The sequence below is a fragment of the Dipodomys spectabilis genome, unplaced genomic scaffold (genome assembly GCF_019054845.1).
Source record: "Dipodomys spectabilis isolate Male_0828 unplaced genomic scaffold, ASM1905484v1 ptg000089l, whole genome shotgun sequence".
Classification (NCBI taxonomy): Eukaryota; Metazoa; Chordata; class Mammalia; order Rodentia; family Heteromyidae; genus Dipodomys; species Dipodomys spectabilis.
In genome coordinates, this window is record NW_024870766.1 from 2,911,876 (window position 1) to 2,939,167 (window position 27,292).

The 27,292-nt window shown below is 35.2% G+C and overlaps 1 protein-coding gene and 1 non-coding gene across 3 annotated transcripts in view; one reads left to right on the forward strand and one right to left on the reverse strand.

Moving 5' to 3' along the window:
* Positions 1–319: 319 nt before the first annotated feature.
* Positions 320–27,292, reverse strand: part of Vps50 (VPS50 subunit of EARP/GARPII complex) — a 103,056-nt gene continuing 76,083 nt past the window's right edge. For both annotated transcript variants that reach the window (XM_042684494.1, XM_042684493.1), the window contains 8 exons: positions 23,590–23,711; positions 20,554–20,634; positions 13,874–14,022; positions 12,736–12,832; positions 10,070–10,228; positions 6,352–6,473; positions 3,146–3,335; positions 320–1,002 (listed from right to left, as the gene is read on the reverse strand). In XM_042684494.1, coding sequence (XP_042540428.1) covers positions 883–1,002; positions 3,146–3,335; positions 6,352–6,473; positions 10,070–10,228; positions 12,736–12,832; positions 13,874–14,022; positions 20,554–20,634; positions 23,590–23,711 — 1,040 coding nt within the window. In that variant the 3' untranslated portion in view covers positions 320–882. The remainder of the gene's footprint in view (positions 1,003–3,145; positions 3,336–6,351; positions 6,474–10,069; positions 10,229–12,735; positions 12,833–13,873; positions 14,023–20,553; positions 20,635–23,589; positions 23,712–27,292) is intronic.
* LOC122111985 lies at positions 20,822–20,947 on the forward strand. Its single transcript, XR_006148078.1, has one exon. It is a non-coding gene; the product is annotated as a small nucleolar RNA SNORA40 (small nucleolar RNA).

Below are 27,292 nucleotides of genomic sequence, written 5' to 3' on the forward strand. Positions count from 1 at the left end.
TCATGCCAAACAAGTACTTAAGGAAAGTAAAAATATGGCCCTACATTTATGAAAAGTTAAGACAGCTCTTCCCCATATGCTAAATTCAAAGACAGGAAAACTGGATTGAAATACTGCATATTTTTATAAAGGAAGATATAAGAAAACCGCACAATAGTAATTCTGTATTCTACTCAGCACTAAAAACGTACATACATTCTAATATCTGTTTCAGGGTATAAAATAATTAGAAGACATGCTAGAAACTGCATTATAGTTTCAAGAATTCTGCCTGCCAGGTTAAAAAATATGTATCAAAATGCAGTCTCACACAAGCTGATTATTTTACAGTATTACATTTATTAAATTTCATCATTTACGATCACTTCATTATAACCAAATTAACCCTGACATAAATTCTGACACTTAAAAACATAACATACTGATTTTTCAACTATTTTACTTACATGTACTTCTTAATTTGCATGCAGTGCTCATAATTGGGAAATACTGTACATCAACCCTTTCATATTATGCTTATTAAGAACCAAATTCAGAGCATAAAAAAAAATGCCAACATAAAGTCACTCTCCAAAAACTGCTCAAAGATAAACCAGCCACTGTTCTAATGATATATTAATGGTACAATCTTTTTGATAAGGCAATAATATTATTTCAGGAAGGAATCACAACAAATGAGACCTAAAGTTGAGGAAAGAGCCTGGAGCATATAAAAGTCATTGAGAACACCACACACATTTCAGTGTTTTCCACCTTCCAGTTGCAAGGAATGTACACAAAATTTTTCTTAGTAGACAGTTGTCAGGGGTACAGGGAAACTGCCTTTGATATCACATATTTTGAGAGAACACGAATGCCAGTGAGGAAGAAGAGCTGTGTTCATTATCTTTTAGGTCTGTCTATATCATCTATAGCTGCCAGAAGTTTTTGTCTTGCTTTCTTGTTGATATGGGATCCCAAGCAAACGTTCACCAGATTGGTCAACTGCTTCGTTGAATATTCCTGTGCAAAGAAAGAAGATGCAAATTCAGAACATAAAGGGCATGTGTATGATCAATGATAGGAAAGAACAGGCCAGTTCAGTGCCAGTGAGTACTTCTGAACACGAGAAGCCAGGGAGAAACAGCACAAATTATAGTTGAGACTCAAGAGACAACTTGTTGACTCAGCTGTAAAAACAGGGAGTAAAGATCTACCTATCTATTTATTGATCTATCTATCTACCTATCATCTCTCTATCTATCTATCTATCTATCTATCTATCTATCTATCTATCTATCTATCTATCCATCCACCTATCTATCTACATTTGAAACAGGAAGCAACAGAACCTGTTTTATGCTCTGGTAAATAGGATAAGCCTATGGTTTTATCAGTTTAAAGGTCACACCTGTTCATTTGTTTCTGTGATGAATTTCAATCAATGAGTTACTAGGATAAGAATAAATTGGGTTTATCAGAAACACCTGATGGTTTGGTTGTAAAGGATGAACAGCAAAAGTTGTAAACAGCCATGTACATCATCTAAGAAGAAAAGAAAGTCTTTTTTTTTAAGACAACCAATAATGAGAATATAATTTCAAAACAGGAGGAAGAGTTCATTCTAAAGACTCAGCAAAATACTCAGTTTGTGTATCTGACCCCAAAGCACCTATCAGCACTGGGTAAAATCTAATTTAACCAGTCAGCACTCAGTGAGAATCCACTGCTACTGAGTACTAGATCTGGCCTTGGGTGGAGTTTTTCTAGAAATTTCCTAATTTCCAGGAGAAAAGACCATGCAGGAAGTTACCCTACTGCTACAGAGAAAATGCCACTGAATGAGAGGTATTTATCAGAATATCAAGCTAAGAAATTTTAATGTATTAGTCTAAAAAAAGAATAAATCCTAAAGTATCATTCTTGCATCTAATAATGGCTAATTAAGAACTGTGATACAAATAAAGAAATCTTTGCAGCTTACTAACTTAAATGCATCCCAGGATTCAGTAGTCCATCTGCATACAGATTTAGCATTTTGGTTAGCAGCTATCACTGCAGTTCAGTGGTGAGGTTTTTCTCAGTTCTGGCTTATGTCAAAAATCACTAGAAATCTGTATATTTTTTACTCTGCTTCCAATCTAGAGTGGACACATCTGCACAAAACCCAGCAAATGTGCTCAGTGCTAAAGTTCATTCCATCTTTTTATAATACTAAAACTTGAAAGGATGCACATATAAGGTAAATACAAATATTATGTATTTCCTTATCTAAATGACATCACTTAGGTTCTACCTTTATAGTTTGAGGATGAACACAATAGTTAATAAAGCAACAAGATTTGGTGATAATTCTTTTTTTGGGGGGGGGAGGGGTTTGCTGTTGTTTTATTTTGGGGACAGGATCTGGCTATGTAGTCTGGGCTGTGCTCGAATTCCTACCTTAGATCTTGCATGCTTAGATTGGTGATTTTAATATCTTCCATGTTTTCATTAACTCCATCTATCTGTCTATGTATGCATGTTTGTATGTGTGTATGTGTGTATGTATGTATGTATGTATGTATGTATGTATCTATCTATCTAATCTATCTATCCAAATGATATAAAAGTCCTACAGAAAAATGCCCATATCACCCATGCTTAAGTGACATGTTAAGTTATACTGTTAGAAACTTCAACATCCTAAGTAACTTACAGTATTTTTCTCACAAACAAAAAAAAATCAAATTTATAAAACTAAAATCTAATTTAGGACACACATTTAGTTATTTACATATTGTTACCTCCAGTTATCATTAATACATGCCAGTATGTTTAGGCTAGTCTATATGACACTGGGGAAGTAAAAAGCTTTGTACTACAGTTCATGAACTGGTTCAACAGCAACAGTTGCAGGAAAACTAGTAATGTTCTTATGGTGGCTATATTTCCAGATATTATTCAAACAGTTCAAAAGTGCTCACAAGATTTTATTTAGAAAAACAGCACTGCATAGACACAATGTAAATATGATTTTAAAAACTGAACTGACCTAAGTAGTTTATTTTTTAAAAAGCTGATGTTTTTACACTTCATTCTCATAATTTAGAATTATATAATATACCAGACAAGAACAGCACAAAGGGAAGGAATGAAAACTTAATTAACTATTTCCAGCTCTTACCCTATGCTCTTTGATCCAGCGTTCCATGTCATTCTCAGTTAGGTAGTAAGCCTTGATGTAGGTTTCCACAAATTCTTTATCAGGAATGGGTCTAATATCAGTCAGTTTTTCAAGTTTCATTAAAAACTGTTGGAAATCCAACTGCATTAAGGCCCGTCCTTCATTACTGCACTTTTTGACGTTGGCATACCTAAGATACATAATAGTAAGACAGCATAGATGATGGCATGATTAGGAAAAGAAACTTCTAGGCACCTTAATTTTTCTCTAAACCATATTTGTGTAGATGGTCCAAAACAATGAAAGCATTCAGAAAAAAAGAGCACATGATCCTGTTTTAACTATATGGCTGAAAGAAAAATTATTTTTCCTATCTGACCTTCATTTTCTTCATTTGTAAAGCAGAGACTGAAGACTTCAAGGTTCTTTGTTCCTCTATGGGGTACAACTCTTTGCACCCAATTAACACATCTATGTATGAGAAGGTTGAACTGTTTTTTCTGTTAATCTGGCTGCCAAGAGTTATTTATAAAATTAAGCTTTGAGAAACAACTGCCCAATAAAGAAGTGGGCTAAAGACTTACAGAAAAAACTTCTCTCAAGAGGAAAGAAGGATAGCCAATAGACACATGAAGAAATGCTTGACCTTCCTAGCCAAAAAAGAAATGCAAATCAAAACAACACTGAGATACCACCTCACCCCAGTTAGAATGGCTATAATCAAGAACTCCAATAACAACAGTGCTGGAGGGGATGTGGACAGAAGGGAACCCTATTGCACTGTTGGTGGGAGTGAAAACTTGTTCAACCACTTTGGAAAGTAGTATGGAGGTTCCTCTAAAGACTCCACATAGAGCTCCCTTAAGACCCAGCAACCCCAGTTTTGGACATTTACCCAAATAATCACAAACAAGACCACACTAAAGCTACCAGCACAACTATGTTTACTGCAGCATTATTTAGCATACCTAAGATATGGAACCAACCCAGATGCCCCTCAGTAGATGAATGGATCAAGAAAATGTGGTATATATACACAATGGAATTCTATGCCTCCATCAGAAAGAATGACATTGCCCCATTTGTTAGGAAATGGAAAGACTTGGAAAAAATCATATTAAGTGAAGTAAGCCAGGCCCAAAGAAACAGGTACCATGGTTTCTCTTATTTGCAATAACTAGTATATGTCTTAGACAAGCAGAAATGGTCAGATAAGTTGATGTTAGGTGAAATAAACCCCAAGATAAGGACTCAAATGGTTTTTCTTTCTTGCTATTGTTTCTAACATATTTATAAGATGAATTTTTTTGTTGCTTTTTATGTCCCTCCCCCATGGTATAACCCCTGTTTTCACTGTATTTGATGTTGGTATAATTTGTGGAGGGGAAGGGAAAAAACAAATTGTTTAATAGGGATACAGGTGGATCCATTGCAACAAATAAGATGTATAAGACGCTATGTTAAAAAATGAACTTTAGCTGGGAAGGTGGCTCAGTGGTAGAGCACTTGCCTTGCATGCTTGAGGCCCTGGGTTCGATTCCTCAGCACCACATAAGCAAAAAAGAAAAAAGCCAGAAGTGGTGCCGTGGCTCAAGTGGTACAGCGCTTGCATTGAGCTGAAGAGCTGACGGACAGTGCCCAGGCCCAGAGTTCATGCCCCACGACTGAACCAAAAAGGAAGAAAAATGAACTTTACAATTTAGGCCCGGGGTGGGGGGGGAAGGGGGGACACGGGGAGGGGAGTGTAGTTGTGGAGATGGGAGGAAAGGGATGGTAGGGGAAAAACAAAGGAGGAGGCAACAATGCTGGATAAGAAATGCACTCATTACCTTGCTCATGTAATTGTAACCTCTCTGTACAATATTTTCACAATTAAAAAAACTTATTAATATAAAAAAATAAAAAATAAAATTAAGCTTTGAATATTCTAAAGTAATCCATTTTATAAAACCATTTGGTACTATAACCACTTGATGCAAAGGAAATAAATAATTCTCCCACTAACACTATATATATTTTTAATGATAAAACAATTGTGATTTATTATGATCTTCCACATTGCTGAAGCATTATGTGTCTTAAGGTAAATTAGTAATCTGCATAAATATATTAACTTGAACAGTACAACATTTTATTACTCCTAAGTAACTATACAGTTCCTTCGATTAATCATACAGAACATGGAAAATTCAACCTAGGGAATCAGTTATTTCCCCTATGGGAAGTTGCAAGAGAAACACAACTTACATTATTTGTTGACCAAGCTTTCATTTATTTTCAATAAGGTGATTATACAGAAACCTAACATTTATTGCTTACTTCTCTACTTTAAACAAATTGATTGAAAATACTTTTCAAAGTTATTGAGACAGTCATTTTATGAAATATAGCACTGGAATTCCCAATACAGAGAGACAAGATGTTGTCTGCTCATCCCCATAAAGTTGCCATTTTCTAATACTTTCCTTTTTATAGCAAATAAGAACTAAGGAGAATTGGATGAATGAATGTGTGAAGATTCACTGAATGTACAACTCTACAGTACTGTACATGTATATCTGTTCACCTTTTGGGGGTGTTTTAGTTATATTACTGATTCTTCTCTGTGTTCTACATGTGGCAGAGTAAGCATGGTCTTTCAGTAAGTGGGAGAACTGCTAACAACTGATCTGCAAATTAATACATGAAAAATGATACTGCTTACAATAATTCAAATATGACAGAGATATGGGAATACTGAAACTGGGACTATGAGAACTGACTTTACCAGCAGAAAATCAGAAGTCCATATGTTTTCTTTGAGTTTTCAATCGGTATGAACTTGGACAAATTATTTAACCTATCTGATTGAGAATATAGAAAGAAAAACAGCGTCAAAGAGGTAAGTCACATACTGGTGATGTGACCTGGTAAAACATTTGGTTCAGTAAATGACACATGCTCAAATGTTATGAATCATTGTAATATAAATTTTATTTTCCTTTAGATAATAATTATTAGTTTAGCTTTCAGATAATCTAATTATTTTTCAGTCACCTACTAGCTTGGTTTGGTATCACCAGCAAAAATACCAAATCACAAATATAGGCACAGTGGGGTTCAGTTTCTTTTCAAATCAGATTCCAAATCTATCTATTATTACCTCAACTAATTCTCACCATTCACCAGTGATAGCACAGACTGTTATGAATACATTAAAAACTTACCCTTCCACAATAGTTCTATTAGCCAGTCGTATACAATGTTCCCATAGTATATTAGACACAGGCAAGGGTATCCGAACTCTCTTTGAAACGTCATTTAACCTCCTGTTAAACTGCTCAAATTCCTAAGAAAACAAACATGTAACCAACTGTGAATGTCATTTTAATGCCATAGCACTTCCCCCCAAAATAGTAAAAGAATACATTCCATCTGAAAAAAAAGTGTCATTAGTGGCTGAACAATGTCAACTATGTCCAAATGTTGCTTCACTGTAACATTACTATGGTTGTCACTATACACTAGAAGGGCCCAATGACTCAGTTTGGCTTTAAAACAATGTTTAAGAATCCAGTCTTTAAATGCTATTTTAAGAAATTTTCAACTGAAAGTTAACTCTCTGTAATATGCTCTCTCCTTAGAGAGAGTAATCTGATAAGTTATTTTCTTTCCTAACCTTATTTGAAGGCAATTATTAACCAAATTATTTACAAGCCATGGCACATGTAAAATTTTAATACAAAGGAAAAAATGCAAAAAGTACTTCCAATTAATCACAGGAAAATGGAGTCTCTTTACTGGCTATTAATTTGTATGACATGATGGTACTAAAAATAAAACTATATACTGCTAATTTGGAAACTTCAAATAATTATATGAAAGCAAGACACTGTGTTGTGTCCTTCCACAGATTATCTGTTTGGTTTCTTTTCATCATGTAGACATGGCCACTTATAAGAGCAAGTGCCACTGCCCTTCTTTTGCAATATACTTCAAGATATTTAAGAAAGATTAAAATGATTTTCTAATTCTTTAGTGTCCTGAATAGAGAAGTAATATAATGTCTAAAAAGTCAAGACAGATGAAGCTGATTTTCCCATCAGGTGTAAAGATAATTGTGTTCTCTCTATTACTTCTTAAGTCACGATATTCCTTGCTGATTTATTTTTAACAGTTCATTGCTTTTAATTATGAAAAGAAGTAAATTCACTAAGTGTACCACCGAAAATCAATGTAAAATAAAATAATGGCACTTTCTGTTTCACAGATCTAAAAGAGCAGTAGTATTTGACGTGGTATTTATTTGTGTGTTCATGACAGAAAACTGTTTTGAATTTAAGAATCATAGTTCAATAATTTTCATTAATAGTTTAAAGATAAAGTTATATGCTCATGGTACAAACTGACATTTTACTTACTGCTAAGTTCAATGTTAAAGGATGGCAGTCATTATATGAATAATAAAACCATTTCACTGTACTTAAAAGTCTCTCATGGCAACAAAGTTGAAAAGCAATCCAAAGATCCAAAGTTATAATTAATAATTGTAACTTTGTAATAATTAATTACCAGTAATAATTACCTTAAAGAAGGCTTTAGTCTGCTAAAAATTGGATTTGGGTTACTAAATATTGGTTCTTCCTGATAATTATGCTTCTTGGAATTAGGAATAACTGAAGCAAGTAACTCACTCTAGTGTGCATGTATTAGTCTTTTCATTTATTTATTTTGCATTCCTGAGTTTTCAACTCAGAAACTTGCTTGGAGCTCTAAAGCAGAGGCATGCCTCCAGCCCTGATTTTCTCTGATTAGTTTTAAGGTAGTATCTTGCTGTTGAGCCGGGATAAACAGGCTTGCATCACCACATCCAGCTTCTGGGAAAACAGATTCACTTGGACAGGAACTACTCTTCTGATTTCACGTATCTTAGAATAATAGGTAAACACCACTGTACCCAGCTGTGGACTGAAAAAGGGTCTTGCAAACTTTTCTGCCTGAGCTGGCCTTGAACTAAAATCCTCTAGATCTCAGACTCTCAAAAAGCTAGGACCACAGAGACTAGGACCAACAGAAGCTGTTCCTGCATCATGAAATATGATATGGCTTAAATGTTTGTATCCCCCTAAATCCACATAAAGAAATCCAAGTTCTAATGGTGATGGCACTGAAAGTGGGGTTTATGTAAGGTAATGGTCCCGAAGTGCTTTTTTAAAAAAGCAAGTTGTGCCTTTTTACCATATGAGGGTGCAATGAAAAGGTGACATCAATTAGAAAGCAGGCCATCACCAGATAGAATCTATCTGAGCACTGATCCTGAACTTTCTGGCCTCCAGAACTATGAGCAACAATGATTTGTTGTTGTGTGTATAAACAATCCAGTCTGTTGCACCGTGAGAGCAGCTGAAACAATCTAAATCAGTATGTCATAAAAAACAATCTTTTTTTAACACACCAAATGTTTAAAAAAAGAGCAATGAGGTGATGTCATCATTTGCAAATTATATTAGTATTTTATATTCCATTTAGAATTCACAACTGGAATTTCCTGGATGCTCTGGAAATCTGTTTTTCCCTCCATTACCATTACAGGTCAATGATCATTTAATGGAGACCTCTTGGGTCTCCATGGAGACTCCTAGACATTGAATTTGGACACAGTTTACCAATTCTTCAAAAAGTGGGGTGGAGGGATGGGGCAGGGAGAAGCAGGACTTCTAAAAAAGAATAGACTAATGGCACTGCTATTTTTGTTTCAACCTATTGCTCCTGAGTCCTCAAGGCTTCTCAGGCTACTATTTATTACCTTGAGGTAAGCAATTAAACAAAAACATGCAAATGAGATAAAAATCAGGGGGTTTAAAAAGGCTCAATTTCTAGCTGGTACCAGTGGCTCACACTTGTAATACTACCAACTCAAAGGCTGAAACTTGGAAGATTGCAGTTGGAAGCCAGCCTGGATCAAGACAACGATAAAACTCCATTTCCAATTAATTAGTAAAAGCCAGGCAGAGTATAGCTCACATGGTAGAGGATCAGCCAAGGAAGCAAGCTAATCAAGTGCAATCTCCTGAATTCAAATCCTGATGCCATTAAAAAAAAAAACAAAAAGAGGGGAGATGCTGGTCAATTTCTTTACTTGGACAAAAATTTTTTTAAAAAAGAACTACTTCTGAACACTGCATCGATCTTCTCAGATACCCTTTCCTCTATTTAGGTATCCATATGGCTCATATCTTCACTGGACCAGAGAAAATAAATGGTGCTTCTTTCTCACCTATATCCTGTCATTTCCTTTCTTTCTTTAGCTCTTGATATTTTTCTTTTTCACAGCATTTGATATTACAATTCAATTCATCTGTTTATTCCTGTCTCTGCACTGGCAAGTAAGTTCCTTGAGGGCTTGTAAGTTCCTTAATTCATAATTACATTGCCAGTATCTCTATTAGTACCTGACACTTGTCAGATGATCCAGAAATAGCTATTTACATATAAATGAAAATGAACTAAAATTCTAAGAAACTTATTAATATAGGTCACTGAAAGCAAAGAGTTTATATCTATGACACACTGCAAAATAATATGATTTCTAGGAAATACAAGTTGAAATAATCAGGGGAATGGTTATATACACACTCTCAACTATAGAAATAACTTCCAGTTAAATAGGAATATCTTCTTGAATTTAGATCAAGGTCATTGGGTTAAATAATATAAAATGACAAGAACTAATAGAAGTCTAACTTAACATGGAAAACAACAACAAAATCTATGAAGGAGATATTCTTAGATCCAAATAAGTCAAAATGCAGACAATAAGCCTATTCTAACTCAAGGACTTTAATTCTGTAAGGGGAAAACTGTGGTAGTAACTATAATGCCACTATTTTAGAGGAACCAAAGAAGCATTTCTCTTAATAGAATGCTGTGACCCAGGATACTTGCCTTTAACAATGCATCTACATACATGTTGTGCTGTGACATAATTTCCTTTACATCCCACTTCACATTGGCCATTAGGAGTAGCATCTGTTCATAATCAATGGCTTTCCCAGCTACAATCCAGTAAATTGGTTTGCGCAGTTCACTGGCAGTTGAGACTGTCTGAAATGTGTTACACAGAGATGAAAAGAGTTATCTTTATAAGCATCAAGTTTATAAAGAATATTCTGCCCCTCATTCTAATATATATTGTACTAGAAAATAAAACACTATAAATCTGGAGACAAATTATGAAATATTCTGATACAAGGACTTTACTCAAAATATAATTTTCTCCTCTCCATTTCAATTCCCAGTATCCTGGTACATGATCCCAGGATCTCTCACCTTCAAACTGGTCTTGTTTTTCTTCATCTAGACATGCCAACTAGTCTATCCTTTACCTGCCTCCCTAATACAATGCATACCTGTTTTTTTAAAGTATTAATATTTTTATTATGGCATCAAAGCAGTATTTTATACATTAACTCAGTTTACTGTAAAAACATTTTATGTACAACTGCAGAGAAACCATTACACAAATTGCAAACAAAAAAATGGGTTTAATTTAAAAAGTACATTGATACATAAATTGGAAAATATTTTCTCTGTAGCAAAATGGTAACATTTCCCCATTTAAACCAATAGTAAATGAATTACGCATTTATAAATATGGTTTGAACTCTGGGATCTACAAAAAACATTAACTCCAATTACTGAAAAAGCTGTGCTGGTCAGGAGCCAGTGGCTCATGCCTGTAATCCTAGGTCCTCAGGAGGCTGAGATCCAAGGACTATGGTTTAAAGCCATCCTATTAAGTCCAAGGGAATCCACCTCCAATTAAACAGAAAAAAAGGTGGAATGGAGGTATGGTTCAGGTGGTAGAGCATCAGCCTTGAGTGAAAAAGCTGAGTCTTGCTTGAGGCCTTGAGTTCAATCATTGGTACTAACTAATAAAAAAAAAAATCAAGGAGGTGGGATGGGGTGAGTGACAGAGGGAAGAATACTTTTCTTAAAATTCCTATTAATCTTCCCTCTTTTTTATGCCTGGTCATTTTACTTTATGCTATTCCATAATCTACATGTTTATTTTAGCTGTTCCTTCACAAGGAGCAGGTACTGTCACCTTTTAATTTGCTTGACACATTATCCATTCTTATCCAGACTGGATGTTTTAGATACTATTATAACATGACCAGTATTTGGGACAAAACCAGAATCTAATAAATTATAACCCACAAGGCACATGTGGCCTACCATCAAACACCTTCCCTAACTCCCTGTAGCTTGATAAGAAGCCACAAAACCCATGAATAAAGTGAAAACTAACAAAGGGATCAGAAGATAAAAGCAAGGAGAGAGCAAGGGAAGGCCCAAAACTGTCCAAAAAGAAATGTACTTATTACCTAACTTATGTAATTATAATCTCTCTATACATCACTTTTATAATAACAATAAAAAATGCCAAGAGAATTCTGAAAACAGGGTAGAAACCTGCCTCAGGAATCAGGATAAAGTGGCTGTCAAAATCCCTTACCGCAAGGGGACCAAGTAGTGAAACCAGATACGGAAACAAGAGCCTGTAAAGAGTTTAGTTGTTCAAACTAGTTGAGAATGACAGACTGTCATTTAAATTTTCCTGCATAGCTTATTCTAAGACCCCCCAGTAGAGAATTTCCAGAAACTAAGGTTAGAAGACACTAACACCCTTTAAGCTTCTATGCTATACAATGCATAACTGTTTTAAACTCTCTCCAGTAGCTTCCTAGTGCATTCAGAATAAAGTCCAACACTAGGCGGAGTACTTTACAGGATACAGCTTCCGCCTGTCACTCTTATCACTAGCTTCTCCATGTTCTGTCAAGATAAGCTGTCTTCAGATACTCACATGCATCTCACTCTCTGATCTTGATGTATGCCACCCTCTTAGTTGGGAATTTATTTGTCCCCAATAAACTCTCTACCTGGGTGGTACTGTGTAAATATTATTTCCTTTGGACAACTTCAGTTCCCCCTTCTTTTAGTCGAGGTGGCATTTTCTGTCATTCTTCTTTCCCCTTATCATAGCACATATCACAATTTATTGTAATTACAGTTCTAATTAGATTGTAATTCTATACAGTAACAATGAACAACCGAGAATTAAAAAAGCAATTCCAAAAGAAGTAAATTAATGTTTTAATTAGTCCTCTTTCACTAGATTAAAAATTACATGAGGTACTCAGTAAGTACTTTTTTTAGGGGGGGGGGTTCTTTTTGCCAGTCTTGGGGTTTGAACTCAGGGCCTGGGCGCTCTCCCTGAGCTTCTTTTGCTCAAGGCCAGCACTCTACCACTTGAGCCACAGATCCATTTCCAGTCTTCTGTATATATGGCACTGAGGAATCAAACCCAGGGCTTCATGAATGCTAGGCAAGCATTCTACCATTAAGCCACATTCCCAGCCCACCAATAAGTATTTATTTGACATAAGGAATCTATGAGTGAATAGATGAAGACTTCCTCTAGCTCTCCATCAAAAAAAAATTATGAATCAAAACATACCAAAAACATACCAAAACATACCAAACAAAAAACATTGGTGAGAGTCCCACCTTGATTGGGTTGAAGTGATTAGTAGAAGATGACTGACCTGAGAGTAGAACTGCTGCAGAAAGGGCTTTTTGACTGCAGGCATCACAGCATCCAAATGTGGCTGAAGGAACTCAAACTGTTCAGCCAAGAACACCCTAGAGGGAATAAATAATCACCATATAAACAAACCAGGCAGGCCTTCTAGCCACTAGGTGATTCAATACAAGCAACCCAAGGCCTCCAAGAAAAACATAACAATTAAAAATTACTTTCCAATTTAAGGAACCACCTTGTACTCAGACATGCTCACTGATAATCTACTATGCAACAATGAATGCTGACTTTATCACCAAATAGAAGTTGAGGTTAAAGAAACCAACCTTAAGGAAGATAATCTGATTAGCACAAAGTATAGAGTAATGCTGCTTTGCATGCAAAGACTGAAGAAAGAATAAGGTAGCCATTTTTAAAGAATTTCTTTAAAGATTCCATTCATTTACATAAAAAAGATCTTTGGATAATAGGTTGTACACATGACACTTTAACTGAACTCAGCACATATGTTCTCTTCAGGCCCAGGATGGAGTGCTGATCAGCTGGCCGCAGACTGAGCCTACAGAGGCACTGTTGTGAACCAATTTTTCTCTCCTTTTTTCTCATATATACAAGGCTACATTTTATAGAAGTTAATTGAATTAACACATTAATTTGGGGATTAACAAAGGTTAGGAAGTATTCTCGCTTACACCAAATTCTATTGAATCTTCCATCCAAAAGGAAATTTAACTTTTTTTCCCTGGTGGTACAAAATGTAGTATTATTTAAGCTATGCTCCCAGCCCATTTGTTTTTGTTTCTGAGACAGGGTCTCATTAACCTTGCCTAGACTGGTCTTGAATTTGCCATCCCTTGCCTTCCTGGTGCATACCAGGATTACATGCATTCAGGACCACACCTGGTCTATATCTTAACATTAAAAAAAAAAACAAAAAACTTTTATCCAAAATAAAGTTTGTGTTGCTAAGGATCAAAATTTATAAGACTCTCCTTCCTTTCATTTATAAATTGAAAACCAACCTTTCTCTTACAAAAAGCAATTCACAATCTCTGTTAGCATATCCTTCTTAGACATAGGTTTATGCAATTCTTACTTTTAGGGCTTTTCTTAAATAGTTAATGGCAATGCAAGTAACTTACAAGGATTCTGTGGCTACCACTCTCTCTGCTAATCCATACAATGTATCCCCAGATGTCAAAACCACTAGATGACTAAGGTGTGGGCTGGGCACCTTCTCCTTTCTTTCTTCTGCTGCTGTGAGTGTGGCAGTGGGATCAGCTGAGACTTCCTGAAAATATAACACACATGCAAACACCAGAAACAACAAATCTAATAACTGGAACTACAATCAAAATATGTGGCCATACAGTAATCACACTTAGTTTCAACAGTTTCATAGCTGCTTTTATGACTTTATGTACTGAAATTTTCACTTTTTTTTTGTCAGTTGTGGGGCTTGAACTCTGGACAACGCTGTCGCTGCGCTCTTCAGTTCAAGGTGAGCGCTTTATCGTTTGAGCCACAGTGCCACTTCCAGTTTTCTAGTGGTTTATTGGAGATGAGTCTCATGGACTTTCCTGCCCGGGCTGGCTCTGAATCATGATCCTCAGATCTCAGCCTCCTGAGTAGCTAGGATTACAGGTGTGAGCCACCTGCACCTGGCTGAAATTTTCATTTTTTATACTAAGAGAAAATTATTCTGTATATCAAATATATGTTGTTACCATCTGTGCACTACCTAAATTCAGTCTAGACAGAAACCTGGATAAACTAACAGCTGGATAAACTGACAGAGATGCCCCTGGAGAACTGATCTACAAAAAAACTAAGATTGCCCCTTGAGAAGCTGGCTGGTAAAATCATAAAGTATAATATGACTAGCCATATCATACCAAAATCTTCATCAAGATAGCCTTTCTTGGTATAATCTCAAGCAGGCACAACTAGAATATAGTTATAAACTAATACAGTACCAAATGACTGTAGATGTCTTGGGGAAGATTTAAGAGGAAAAGGAAGATGATCAATGTGAACAGATAAAAAAGACACCTATAGGGCAGAGAAAGCTAGGCTCCTCAAAATATAGTCACTTGGCTCAGTGGTAGAGCGCTTGCCTTGCATGTATGTGGCCCTGGGTTTGATTTCTCAGCATCACATAAGCAGAAAAAAAAAAAAAAAGCCGGAAGTGACGCTGTGATTCAAGTGGTAGAGCGCTAGCCTTGAGCTGAAGACCTGAGGGACAGAGCCCAGGCCCAGAGGTCAGGCCCACGACCGGACCCAAAAAAAAAAAATTAAAAAAAAAAAATATATATATATAGTCACTGGGTTAGACTAACAGCCATGTAGTCAATATCAGTGACAGTACAATTTGAGGAGCTTTGAAGAAAACTCATAGATTTCAAAGGTGTCTCACTTTCATCTGATGCCATGCTTACTAGCAATCTTCTTGCTACTAATTTATCCTTCCCAGTATTGTGATACTAGGAAAGAATACCTAGGCTATGACTTATACACCCCCCTGGACTTCACAGAAATACACCTCATATTACAAACAACATGGGAGAAAAGAATATCATGAGATCTTAGGTAATGTGGTGCTAGACAATTTACTCAGAGTAGCTAATAGAGTGCCAGAAGACCTGAATTCCCATCACTCAAATATTTCCAAACTAAAGTATTTAAGTAAACAGGATTGCCTTTGCACAGCAAACAGGAAAAGCTTCTGCACAGAACAGTGATGTCATCAGACCAGTTACCTACCTAAATAGTTGTTACACTCAAGGTCAAAGAATCTCATCTATGGTTTTGAGAAAAAACAATTCCACGGGAGTGTCTCAACTCCTAACAATGCTGATGCTTTAAACTCAATTACTATACTGTGGAAGGCCATGAAGCCCTTTAATAACAAAATATATTTGTAATAACAATTAGCTTGACTTAGAAATGGAAGTTATACCCTTCATTTAATTACAGTACCTTTTCAAGTAATGACATGGCCACAAAATCAATTCATTACATTTTGAACAAAAATTCCAGAATTTATAAGAAGAAAATAATTAGTAAATGCTACACAAATGTGCTGTTATATTTTTAAGAACAACAGGAAAGCCCCAAAGCACTTACCTATGACCTTAGTACTTTCTATATAATGTTGAGTTCCCCCTTAACTTACAGAGCTCTTTTATAAAAACACTCAGCAATCTCCAATTGCTGCTCAAGTCCCAAAGGTTTTCATTACAATGGAGTCCTTTGTTCCCAGTTACCACTTGAAGTTTAGGAACAAAAATTATGGTAATTATTTGCTGGAAGGCTAAAGGTCAGTGTTTACATTTAAGGAAAAGAAGTGAGCAAAAGTGAATAAAAAAATGTCAGGCTGACATAAATAAATGGTAAGTACTTATTGTGCATTTAGGTGGAAAAACTCCTAAACTGGATCCCTGTTTCAATGTATTACAACCCAAAGAATAAAAGAAGATACAACTTCTTTTAGCAACTGAGAAATGAAATCTTAATCTTTAGTGTTACAAAAAGACACATTTGGTTAGCCTTTTCCTGACATTAATGTATTACTACAAAAGTGTTTATAGTTGTAGATTTTTGTGGACAAATTTAAAATATTTTTTATTACCAAAGATTCAAGCTGCACATGGTTGTAATCCCAGCAGTAGGAAGGCTGAGGCAGAAAGATTGCCAGATTGTGGCCAGCCTGGACCACACAGTGAGACACTGTCACAAAAAATGAAGAAAAACCAAGCAAAAAAATTCAAAGTAGGCCAGAGTTCAAAGATCTTAAATAATTTAGTTAGCATCACCAAATGGATAAAGTTAGTAAGTTACAGTTCTGGTGCAATCATCACCTACACCAACTGCTTTTCCTATCTTTTCTACAGATCCATTTCATTTGTTGCACATTTTTTTGATATGCTAAACAAAATTTCCTATATTGAACTTGCATGAGAAATTATTTTAGGTGTCCTTTTTAAGAACACAATCCTTCTATTTTGACTTTTACAACTTGAAGAACAGTTAAAAAAATCAGATAGTATCTATGGAAGAAATAAACTATGAAAAAAAGTTTACTAAGATCTTAAATGACATGTAAGAAAAATATACAAGAAAAAATATTACTTTTTCCTTATTGATTCCCTATTAATTAAGCTATCAATTATTTTACTATCAAAAGAAAGTAAGAAATCAGTTAATTTTCTGCCAGTGTAGAAATGAAACTGATGAAGATAACTAATATGCCAACTTAAAAAGATCTGAGATCAAGGTCCAGGAAATAACAAGTATCATCAAAAAAATAAGTCAACACTTCACAGTATGAAAACATAGAACAGATAAATAAACAAAAAACATAAATGGAAACTGTTGAGGAAATTTCAACTGGATTGTGTAGAGTTGTATCACCCACAGAGGCAAGGACACTGGAGAAACTCTATCAAAAGGCAGTACTCCAGACTAACAGAGGGAGGACCACAGTGCACATAGGTTTCTCATCCAGTGGGAAATCTTCTGATTCAAGAGACGATAAGAACGTAAAGAAAGGAAAGTTTTAAAAAAATAATGTGCCAAAACTGACTGTATAACAACATAGGCATATTTATGTATTGGAATAAGGTACAGTTAGTTTGTAAATGTATACCTCTAAGTTATCCCATGATCACAGAAGTCAGGCAAATGTCATAGACATTTATTATCAGGGGATGGACGCAGCTGTCTGGAAGAAGAGCTAGTTTGATACCATTTTGTTCTAATATACACATGTGACAAAACCTGAAGCATAAGCCCAAACCTTACAAGCCAACTTTCTGTGTATGGCTTGAAAATCCTAAGCCAGTAACTAGCAGAGATGACCAAAAAAAAAAAAAAGCAACAGTGAAGGAAACCTCAGCTGTGGACTAAGCTGTAGAACAAGATCTGATGGTCAGAGCTATGCTAAGCATTGATAACAAAGAAGTCCAAATCAAACACAAGAAACTTCCAATGGGCTGAAAGCCAATGGATTTTTAAAAACAGACAACATGAAAACCAGAGAATATAGTTTATTCATTTATTCTAAAAATCTGTATTAGAGAAATGTGTGAAGAAGACTGCTATGACTACGTAGTCAGCCCTCCTCCATATTCACAATTCGAGATAAAAAATATTTGAAAGAAAAGAAGCACCTGTATAGAACATGAATAGACATTCTGCCATTATTCTCTAAACAACATAATGTAGCGGTTATTTACAGAGCATTTACATTACACTAGGTAATTTAATCTGAAGATGATTTAGTGTATATAGGAAAATTTGTAAAGGTTGTACAGAAATATGATATTTTACATAAGGGACTTGAGTCTACATGGGACTGGATTATGTGCACATTGGGAGATTCCTAAAACTAATGCCCCAGAGACACTAAAGGAAAAATTGTATTCTGAAAAAGAAATACTGGATCAAGAATAGTCAAAGGAGCTGGGAACTGGTGGCTCATGCCTGTAATCCTAGCTATTCAGGAGGCTGAGATCTGAGGATCACAGTTCAAAGCCAGCCCGGGCAGGAAAGTCTGTGAGACTCTTATCTCCAATAAACCACCAGAAAACCAGAAGTGGCACTGTGGCTCAAGTGGGAGAGTGCTAGCCTTGAACTGAGGAGCTGAGGGACAGCACCCAGGCCCAGAGTTCAAGCCCCATGACTGACAAAAAAGAAAAAAGAAAAAAAGAAAAGAAAGAATAGTCAAAGGATAGTAGAGATGGACACTGCTTATTCCCCTGCTCAGTGTTCACCTACAACATCAACACATGCCTCAGTATCACTTATGCACATTTTGCTCAAGCATTACCATTCCATCATGCTCAGCTTTACTCTCATCTTAGCAGTTATCAGTTCCTCATGCTATATATATTTGTCTTTTGGATCCAACAAAATATGAGTTCTAAGATGAAGAGATAGAAATGATCTCTTCTATTCATTGATATAGATTCTTAGCAACAATTATTTCAGTAAGATTATTTTTTCTTTTTGATTGAGAAGAGGTTGGTCTTCTTACTATATAGCTCAGGCAGGCCTTTAACTCTTGATGATGTCTAGCTAGTAAGTATTTCTGAAAAGAATGAATGATATTGCTTTCTAAAACGTTCAATAGCATAACCATACAGACAATGTAGACATTATGAAAAGAGTCAGACACTATGATAAAAAGAATTGGAGCAGATTGAAGAAATAAAGAAGAATCCAGAGAGGCCTAGGGCTAATGTAGCTACAGAAATGTGTCCAGAGAAACAAATTTGTCACTATAACAACCAACCACAGAATTTTCTTTTCTTATTCATATTCTTAAAAACAACCTTTGCTTAATATGATTTTTTCCAACTCTTTCCATTTCCTTACAAATGGGGTGGTGTCATTCTTTCTGATGGAGGCACAGAATTCCAGTGTGTGTGTGTGTGTGTGTGTGTGTGTGTGTGTGTGTGTGTGTGTGTTGGTGTCATTCTTTCTGATGGAAGCATAGAATTCCAGTGTGTGTGTATGTGTGTGTGTTTATGTGTGTGTGTGGTGGTGTCATTCTTTCTGATGGAAGCATAGAATTCCTGTGTGTGTGTGCGTGTGTGTGTGTGTGTGTGTGTGTGTGTGTGTGTGTGTGTGTACACCACATTTTCTTGATTAATTCATCTACTGAGGGGAATCTGGGTGGTTCCATATCTTAGCTCTGGTGAATAATGCTGTGATAAGCATAGTTGTGCTAGTAGCTTTAGTATAGCCTTGTTTGTTTTCATTTGGGTAAATGCCCAAAGTGGGATTGCTGGGTCATAGGGGAGCTCTATGTGGAGTCTTTTGAGGAACCTCCATACCGCTTTCCAGAGTGGTTGAACAAGTTTCCACTCCCACTAACAATGCAGTAAGGTTCCCTTTTGGCCACATCCCCTCCAACATCTAGATTTCTTGATTATAACCGTTCTAACTGGGGTGAGGTGGAATCTCATATTAAGTGAAGTAAGCCAGTCCCAAAGAAATTTAGGTCCCATGGTTTCCCTTATTTACAACAATTAGTATACATATAGGTTAATCTTATCAGATGAGCTAAAAAGCTCAAAATCTATGTATATATGACCACATAAAATGATGCTAAGTGAAATGAACCCCAAGATATGGACACAAGAGGCCTGTCTTTGTTGTTGTTGTTTTAAATGTACTTTGTGATTTTTTTTTGTTTCCTTTGTATGTTCTTCCCTCTATGGTATGGTATATCCTCTGTTGTCACTGTACTTGATCTTGTATATACATCTGTCTAATCTGGGGAAGGGAAATAAAATGGTAAAACAAGGACACAGGATGACCCAGTGCAATAATGATACCTGGAAATGAACTTTACAACTTCAGGTGGGGGGGGGAGGGGGAGGGTGAGTGCAGGAGGGAAGGGATAGTGGGAGAACAACAAGGGAAGGGGTAACAATGATCGACAAGTAATGTACTCACTGCCTTACTCATGTAACTGTAACCCCTCTGTACAGCATCTTTACAATAAAAATTTAAAAATATATTCATTAGGTTCGCGCTGCTATCAATCTTAACACATGAATTTCATCATGTGACTAGAGTCAAGAACTGGGACTCCTTACTACATAGTAAACTAAATCCAAACTTCCTCAGGGAATTTCACGGTGCCCAATCACAAAAGATCTGTGAGACTATGCACAACCTGTTTTACCTCCTACATTTAATACTAATGGGCACAAGTACTCCAAAGATATATAGATGCACATATACAGAGTTGATTAGATGCTAACTTCTATTTTATACAATTCAAATGAATTAATTTCAATTCATCACTTACCAGGTCAATAAGGCTCTCTTGTATCCTGTTCAGAGTTGTTCTTAATCGACTACTGCTAAGACCGAGTCCTGTTGATTCTAACTGGGGGGTGGGGGGGGGCAGGGGGGGGGATAATGGGGGAGGGTAGAGAAAAGCATGTTACTCTGAATAATCTTGCAAATGATAAATCTTCCAACGTACCAAAGTATCTGATGAGTTTTTGTCAGGTGAAAATAAACTGCTCAATTTTCAGAGATTTTTCAAACTACATTAAAAAATTACAGCATGTAGCACTTGTGTGTGTCTCTTGGTTTAATCTGTAACAAAACCTTACACATAGGTGCAAACAGTAAATCCTTTTGCAACCCAGAATTCATTGTTGAATGTAAATTTGGTACATGTAAGAAGGAATATGATTCCTACAATAGTTGGCAATGACAGGGTAGGTTAGTTAACTCATGCAGGTTGGCTCTGAGAATACAGTTGATGTAAAAACTAAAAAGAAAATGCCAGCATATCAAGCAAAGTAGTCAAATCTTTGCCCCAAAGGAAACCAAAGGGCCATTCTTCATAGGCACATACAGTTCACACCAGCACCAATCTTAGAAATCACCAGAAAGAATTCATCAAAATTTCTTCCTCACAAAGTATTATTATTACAAATCTTGACATTTTAGATAGGTAGAGACAGTACAATTGTTTTTCATACACAAACTGGAGGTAGTTTAAATCCTCACTTAAAAAATAAATGAAGTTTTCTCTTAAGCTCAGTAAACAATTCATAGAACTGTATTCACTATGAAAAAGCCAAAGCATTTCAAAAAACTTATAAGCAGTATAAATGAAAAGACACAAAAATAACTAACTATATATATACATAGTCAAAATTGCCTGCTGGCTGTTGAGTCTTAGGTAGTGGGAGAAGGAATCAAATACTGAGTAGAAAGAGATGAAGAAATACATGGTTGTACATGTTTTTCTCCCATCAAAGGGACTTGAATGGGTGAACTGACAAGGATTTTCTTTGAGGAGGAGTCACTTGACTCAGAAACCCCTTTCATAGAGATTCAAAGTTTTTGCTTAGGTATTTCATTCAGCTTTATAAGACCGAAAATAGTAGCATCTGAATGATATGTTTGAAGATATGCGTATTTTCAATATTCACATTGTAGCCAAGAAAAAGTACTACATATAATTTAGTAATAGAAAAGCTTAAAAAGTACAAGTGAAGGCTGGGAATGTGGCTTAGTGGTAGAGACTTGTCTAGCATGCATAAAGCCCTGGGTTTGATTCCTCAGTAACACATACACAGAAAAAGCTGGAAATGGTAATGTGGCTCAAGTGGGTAGAGCGTTAGCCTTGAGCAAAAAGAAGCTCAGTGCCCAGGCCCTGAGTTCAAAACCCAGGATTGGCAGAAAAAAAAAGTACAAGTAAGAGGAAACAAAAATGCTGTTCTTACATATTTACTTATCTGCACATTTTTTGGCTCATCCATATAATAGAGCCTAAAGATATAGTTTGCACCATCACAAAGGGATGCACCCATGTTAAAGATAGAATTCTTTATATCTAAAAGTTAATTGCTTCAATAATTAAATAGTTCTTACTGAGTCTAATAGAATAAAAAAATACTTTTAATATAAAATATCAATGTGTTGTTTAAAACAATGTTAAAGTATGCAAAATATTTAACAGTAATCTTTAACTAGATTTTGCCAACTTTCTCAGAATGTAGTGAAGTACTATATATAAATCTGTGCCAGTACATAATCAGCTAGAAAGTCATGCCTTAAACCATTTAAGCCCTCAAAAATTTCAAAATAATCGTATTTAACACATTTTATCATAATGTTGCCTATAACTCTTCTTTCAACATGATAGTCATTACTCACATGTAGATATTTGGATCCAGAGACAAATTAACTATCATTAGGATACAATTAAAGATTCATTTCTTAAGTCACATCAGTCACCACTCAAAGATCAAATAATCACTTGTGGCTACAATACAGGGTAGTGCAAATACAGAACATTTCTATGTAGTGAAAAATCTCTTGGACAGAGCCAGTCTAGAGGCAGAGTCCAGAAGATAAAGGTTCTTCCAGAAGACTGGAAGATTCTGACATGTAGCTGAAATTGAATGTCTTCCTCTTACAGTGTCGATTTGGTAACTTCTATATTCAGAATAATATGTCCTGTGGCAGTACTTCACTCTAAGGAACATTTTTCAGAATTAGGAATATAGAGAATTCCAGTTCTATGGCAAAAGACCATGGTTTTCATATATACCTGTGATCGTATTTATCTGTAATTCACATGATGAATATCAGCTATCCATTAAAACTTAGATGTGTTCAAAATGGAAATATGGCTATAAAAACTAGAATTATGATATATTCATATGACCCAGTAGTATGTTTTTATAAAGAACTATTTATTTATGCAAGCCACATAATAACTTCTAAATATGAGATGTTTCTGAATAACACTGTGAGATACTTCATTAGGAATGGAAAAAGAAAAACTCACTAAGAATGCCCCAATACAAAAAAGACATAAGGGATACATTAATTCTGTGATAAGCAGATGGGCCAGTTCAACTATCTCCAATTATTTTAATAGACATTTGTTAATATCTTCTAAATGTATTAATGATAGTTAATATATTAATATAAATATTTAGAAAGCCTTATTAACTGTGTATTAAATTTACTTAATATACTTGTTTACTTAATATACTTAAGTTTATTTAAACTTAGTTTGCACAGATTTAGCCAGATTTAAACACAGTAACTTGTACATTTTTCAAGGCCTAAATATGTCAAATTAGAAACAAATGTTTCACTTTTCCATCTGACATGTAAATAATATACAACAATTGTAACAAATCTTAAATTCACATATAAGGCAGTTACATAGACAAAAGCTGATAATTTTGTATCAATCAGAAAATACTCAAAATGTTATCTACATATTTTATACAGAAAATGAAAAACTTTGCTTTATGTTTGTAAGAACAATAAATTTTAAGAGATTTTCCATTTAAGTTTGACTTACTGAATCATTCCGCCCAAAAAAGGTATATATTGCATATAAGTAATAATCAAAGAGCTGAGACATGAAATGGATAACATCAAAGGCAATTGGCTTAAGAATGTTCATCATTTGCATATATTTCCCTGAAAAGAAAGAACAAAATTAAACATTTGTCCACAATTTGAAAACAAGAAAAACACTATATTAAAATACTTAAAGTTAAGTACTGTACTCCTCTAGTGATCTATGCTTTAATGCTCAGTAATTACAAAAGGCTAGTGGCTGCTGCATTAGACACAGCCGAGATTACAACTAGCTCTAACACCCTAGAAAGTTCTTTTAGACAGCAATGATGAATGATTTCTACTCTTGTAATGTTTTCCTATTATATCAAAAGTATTATTTAACTTTGTCAAAGTTTTATTTAACTCATACAGTTTCCTAGAAATGACCCTGAATAAACACATCATTCTTCTGTCGAGGTTCCATTCAAAATAATTTCCTCAGAAATATTTACGCATAATAAATATAACAAGCTAGAGAAAAAGTGAGTGCTTTTGTTTTGTTTGTTCTGTTCTCCCCTTAAGCGTACATGCAGTGAAAGTAAAACAGCAAGAGGAGAAAAGGACCTAAAGAAAGCACAGTCTTTTCCTTTCAAGCCTGGACCTGTGAAATATTGCGTACAGGCCAAGAACCTTTTTTTTTAAATCACTGCATCATTCACAAGCTCAGTATCCTCAAAGTGGCAAGAGCATATGGTCCCTGTACCTTCCTCTTCCTTCTCTTCCTCCAAACATGTGATCAGATAGTCACAGAAGAAAAAAACTAAAAAAACAAGTAACTACACTTACAAATTTGCTAACATATTTGAAGGGCCCAGGAGAGAAGGGCTACAAGTCCCTAGTTCTGTTTCTTTTCTACAGAAACAAAGAGAAGCACAGCTACTAAACGTGCTCTAAGACTTTCTCTTGCAAAAGTAAAATGTTAAAATGAGTCACTTGCTTAATTTGCACATAACTCATGTAACTGTTAGCTATCAACTGTAAACTGGTATGATATTGAAGATAAAAGGACTCAAAAGCAAACAATTTATAAAAGAAATAAAAATTTTACTTTCATAGAAATACTGTTTTCAAAGCCATTTCTTTATCTATGAACCCCATACTCTGTCTTAATTCATGTGATGGGCAATTCCAAGTAAAAGTGTATGGACAGGAAGAGAGAAACGCAAACATACATCAAAGTCAAGCAAAAGCTATTCTGGTTAGATTCTACCTTAATCCTGTTTACAACTCCTTCGTTAAAAAATCACTTTTGCAATTGTTTCATAATTTAGACATTTTTCTAAAATTCACATTAATAATAATTCAGATATGCTCCTATAGCACTCTGATTCACTAAGCTGCTCTTAGCTGCAAGTAGAAAACATATAAAACAATGTGATACTGTCAAGAAAATAAATAGAAAAATGTATTACTTTAATCATTAGAAGAAAGAGAAATGAATAAACAGAATACAGGTAACTAAACCAAAATATATCTAGAACACACTCTTTTTTTCATTCCTGATTAAAATCAACCATTGCTCATTTAACTTTAAACCTTAAGATTTAAAAATGATTATTAACAGGAAAAGGCTATTTTAAGCATTCAAAAGTAAAAAGAGCATCTTTCCTCACTTATCTAAAAATATGAAATAATGAAAGGCATTCAGCAAACACTATTTGAAGACTAAGTATTGGGTAGCCTATTCCCTGCTCCCATACCCTGAAAGGTTATACACAGCAGTACATTATACAGCATAAGAGTGCAGAGTCCAGCTTGCCATTCAAGAGGACTGCATAAGCAGACAGTAGTCCTTCAGAGGCCTGGAGAAGCTTACATATCTCATCAGATGTTATTAAATTAAAAAGGTTCCACAATGAATGAATCCTACACTTATTAAGGAAAAGCAGATGGCAAGGACAGGCAGAAAATAAATCTCAAAGTATCTACAGATAGAGATGGGTAACTATTTCCTGTAAAGGACCAAATAGTAGATTGTTAAGGCTCTGCATACAATCTCTGTGGCAACTATGCAGATTTGCTGATTTCTATTCCGACTGCTCACCTGTGCCAATGTAGTGTAAGTGCAGCCATGGGCAAGTGTAAACAAATGACATGACTGTATTTTAACAAATTTTACTTACTATTGTATTCCATTGGTCTTCAGGCTTATTCTTGTGCCAGTACCAAAATGTTTTATTACTACAGCTTTGTAATAGAGTTTGAAGTTTGGAATTGATATTACTCCAACACTGTTGGAGTTCTGTTCTTCCTGCTAAGGATTGCTTTTGTTATTCATGGTTTTTTTTAACCATTCCATATGAACTTATTGATTACTTTGTCTATTTCATTGAAGAATACTGTTGGGATTTTGATGAATATTGCATTGAATTTGTAGATAGCTTTGGGCAATATTGCCATTTTCATGATGTTAACAGAAATTACAGAGATGAACCCACAGACCTACATCCACCTAATATTTGATAAGGGAGCCAAAAACACAGGATGGAAGAATGACAGCCTCTTCAACAAATGGTGCTAGAATTGGCTATCCGCGCTCAGCGAACTGATCCTATTCTCTCTCTCTCTCTCTCTATACATATATATATGGATATATATATGGATATATATCCATATATATATCCATATATATGGATATATATATATATATATATCACCCTGCACCAGAATCAATTCCAAATGGATTAAAGACCTCAAAGTAAGATCAGATACTATGTAAATCTTTCAAGAAGGCAAAGGGAAAACACTAGGGCTCCTTGGCACAAGTCAAAACTTAAGTAAAGATCCAGAATCACAACAAATCAAAGAAAGACTGGATTAATGGGATTACATCAAATTGAAGTTTCTTCATGGCAAAGGATATAGCTAGCACGATAAATAGAAAGCCCACAAAATGGGAGAAGATTTTTACTAGCTATGCATCAGTCAAGGGCTTCATACTTATCTAAAGTGTACTAAGAGCTCAAAAAATTAAACCCCCAAAAACAAACCCTCAAAAAGACAACAACCCAATTAATAAATGGGCTAAAGACTTAGAGACTTCTCAGAAGAAGTAACAATGGCCAATAGACACATGAAGAAATGTTTGACATCTCTGGCCATAGAAGAAATGCAAATCAAAACAACATTGAGATACCACCTCAGTTAGAATGTCCATTATCAAGAAAACTAGCAGTAACAAATGGTGGTGGGGGTATGTGACCAACAGGAATGTTGGGAATGTAAACTTGTTCAACCACTCAGGAAGGCAAAGACTAAACATAAAGTCTCCCTACTGACTTCCTTATGACCCAGCAATTCCACTCCTGGGCATTGGCCACAAATTGACCACAAACGAGGCCATACTAAAATCACCAGCACAACCATGTTCATTGTAACATTGTTTACCATAGCAAAGATATAGAATCAACTGAGATGCCCCTTGGTGGATGAATCCATCAAGAAAATGTGGTATATAAACAAGACAGAATATTATGCTTCCTTCAGAAAGAATGATATTGTACCATTTGTAAGGAAATGGAAAGACTCAGGAAAAAATTATATTAAAACCCAATCAAACATAGATTTCATGGTTTCTCTCATTTCTAATGATTAAATTTTGGCTATAAACCTACAAGTAAACACAATGGATGGTAAAAGAAAAAAAACTACACTGGACA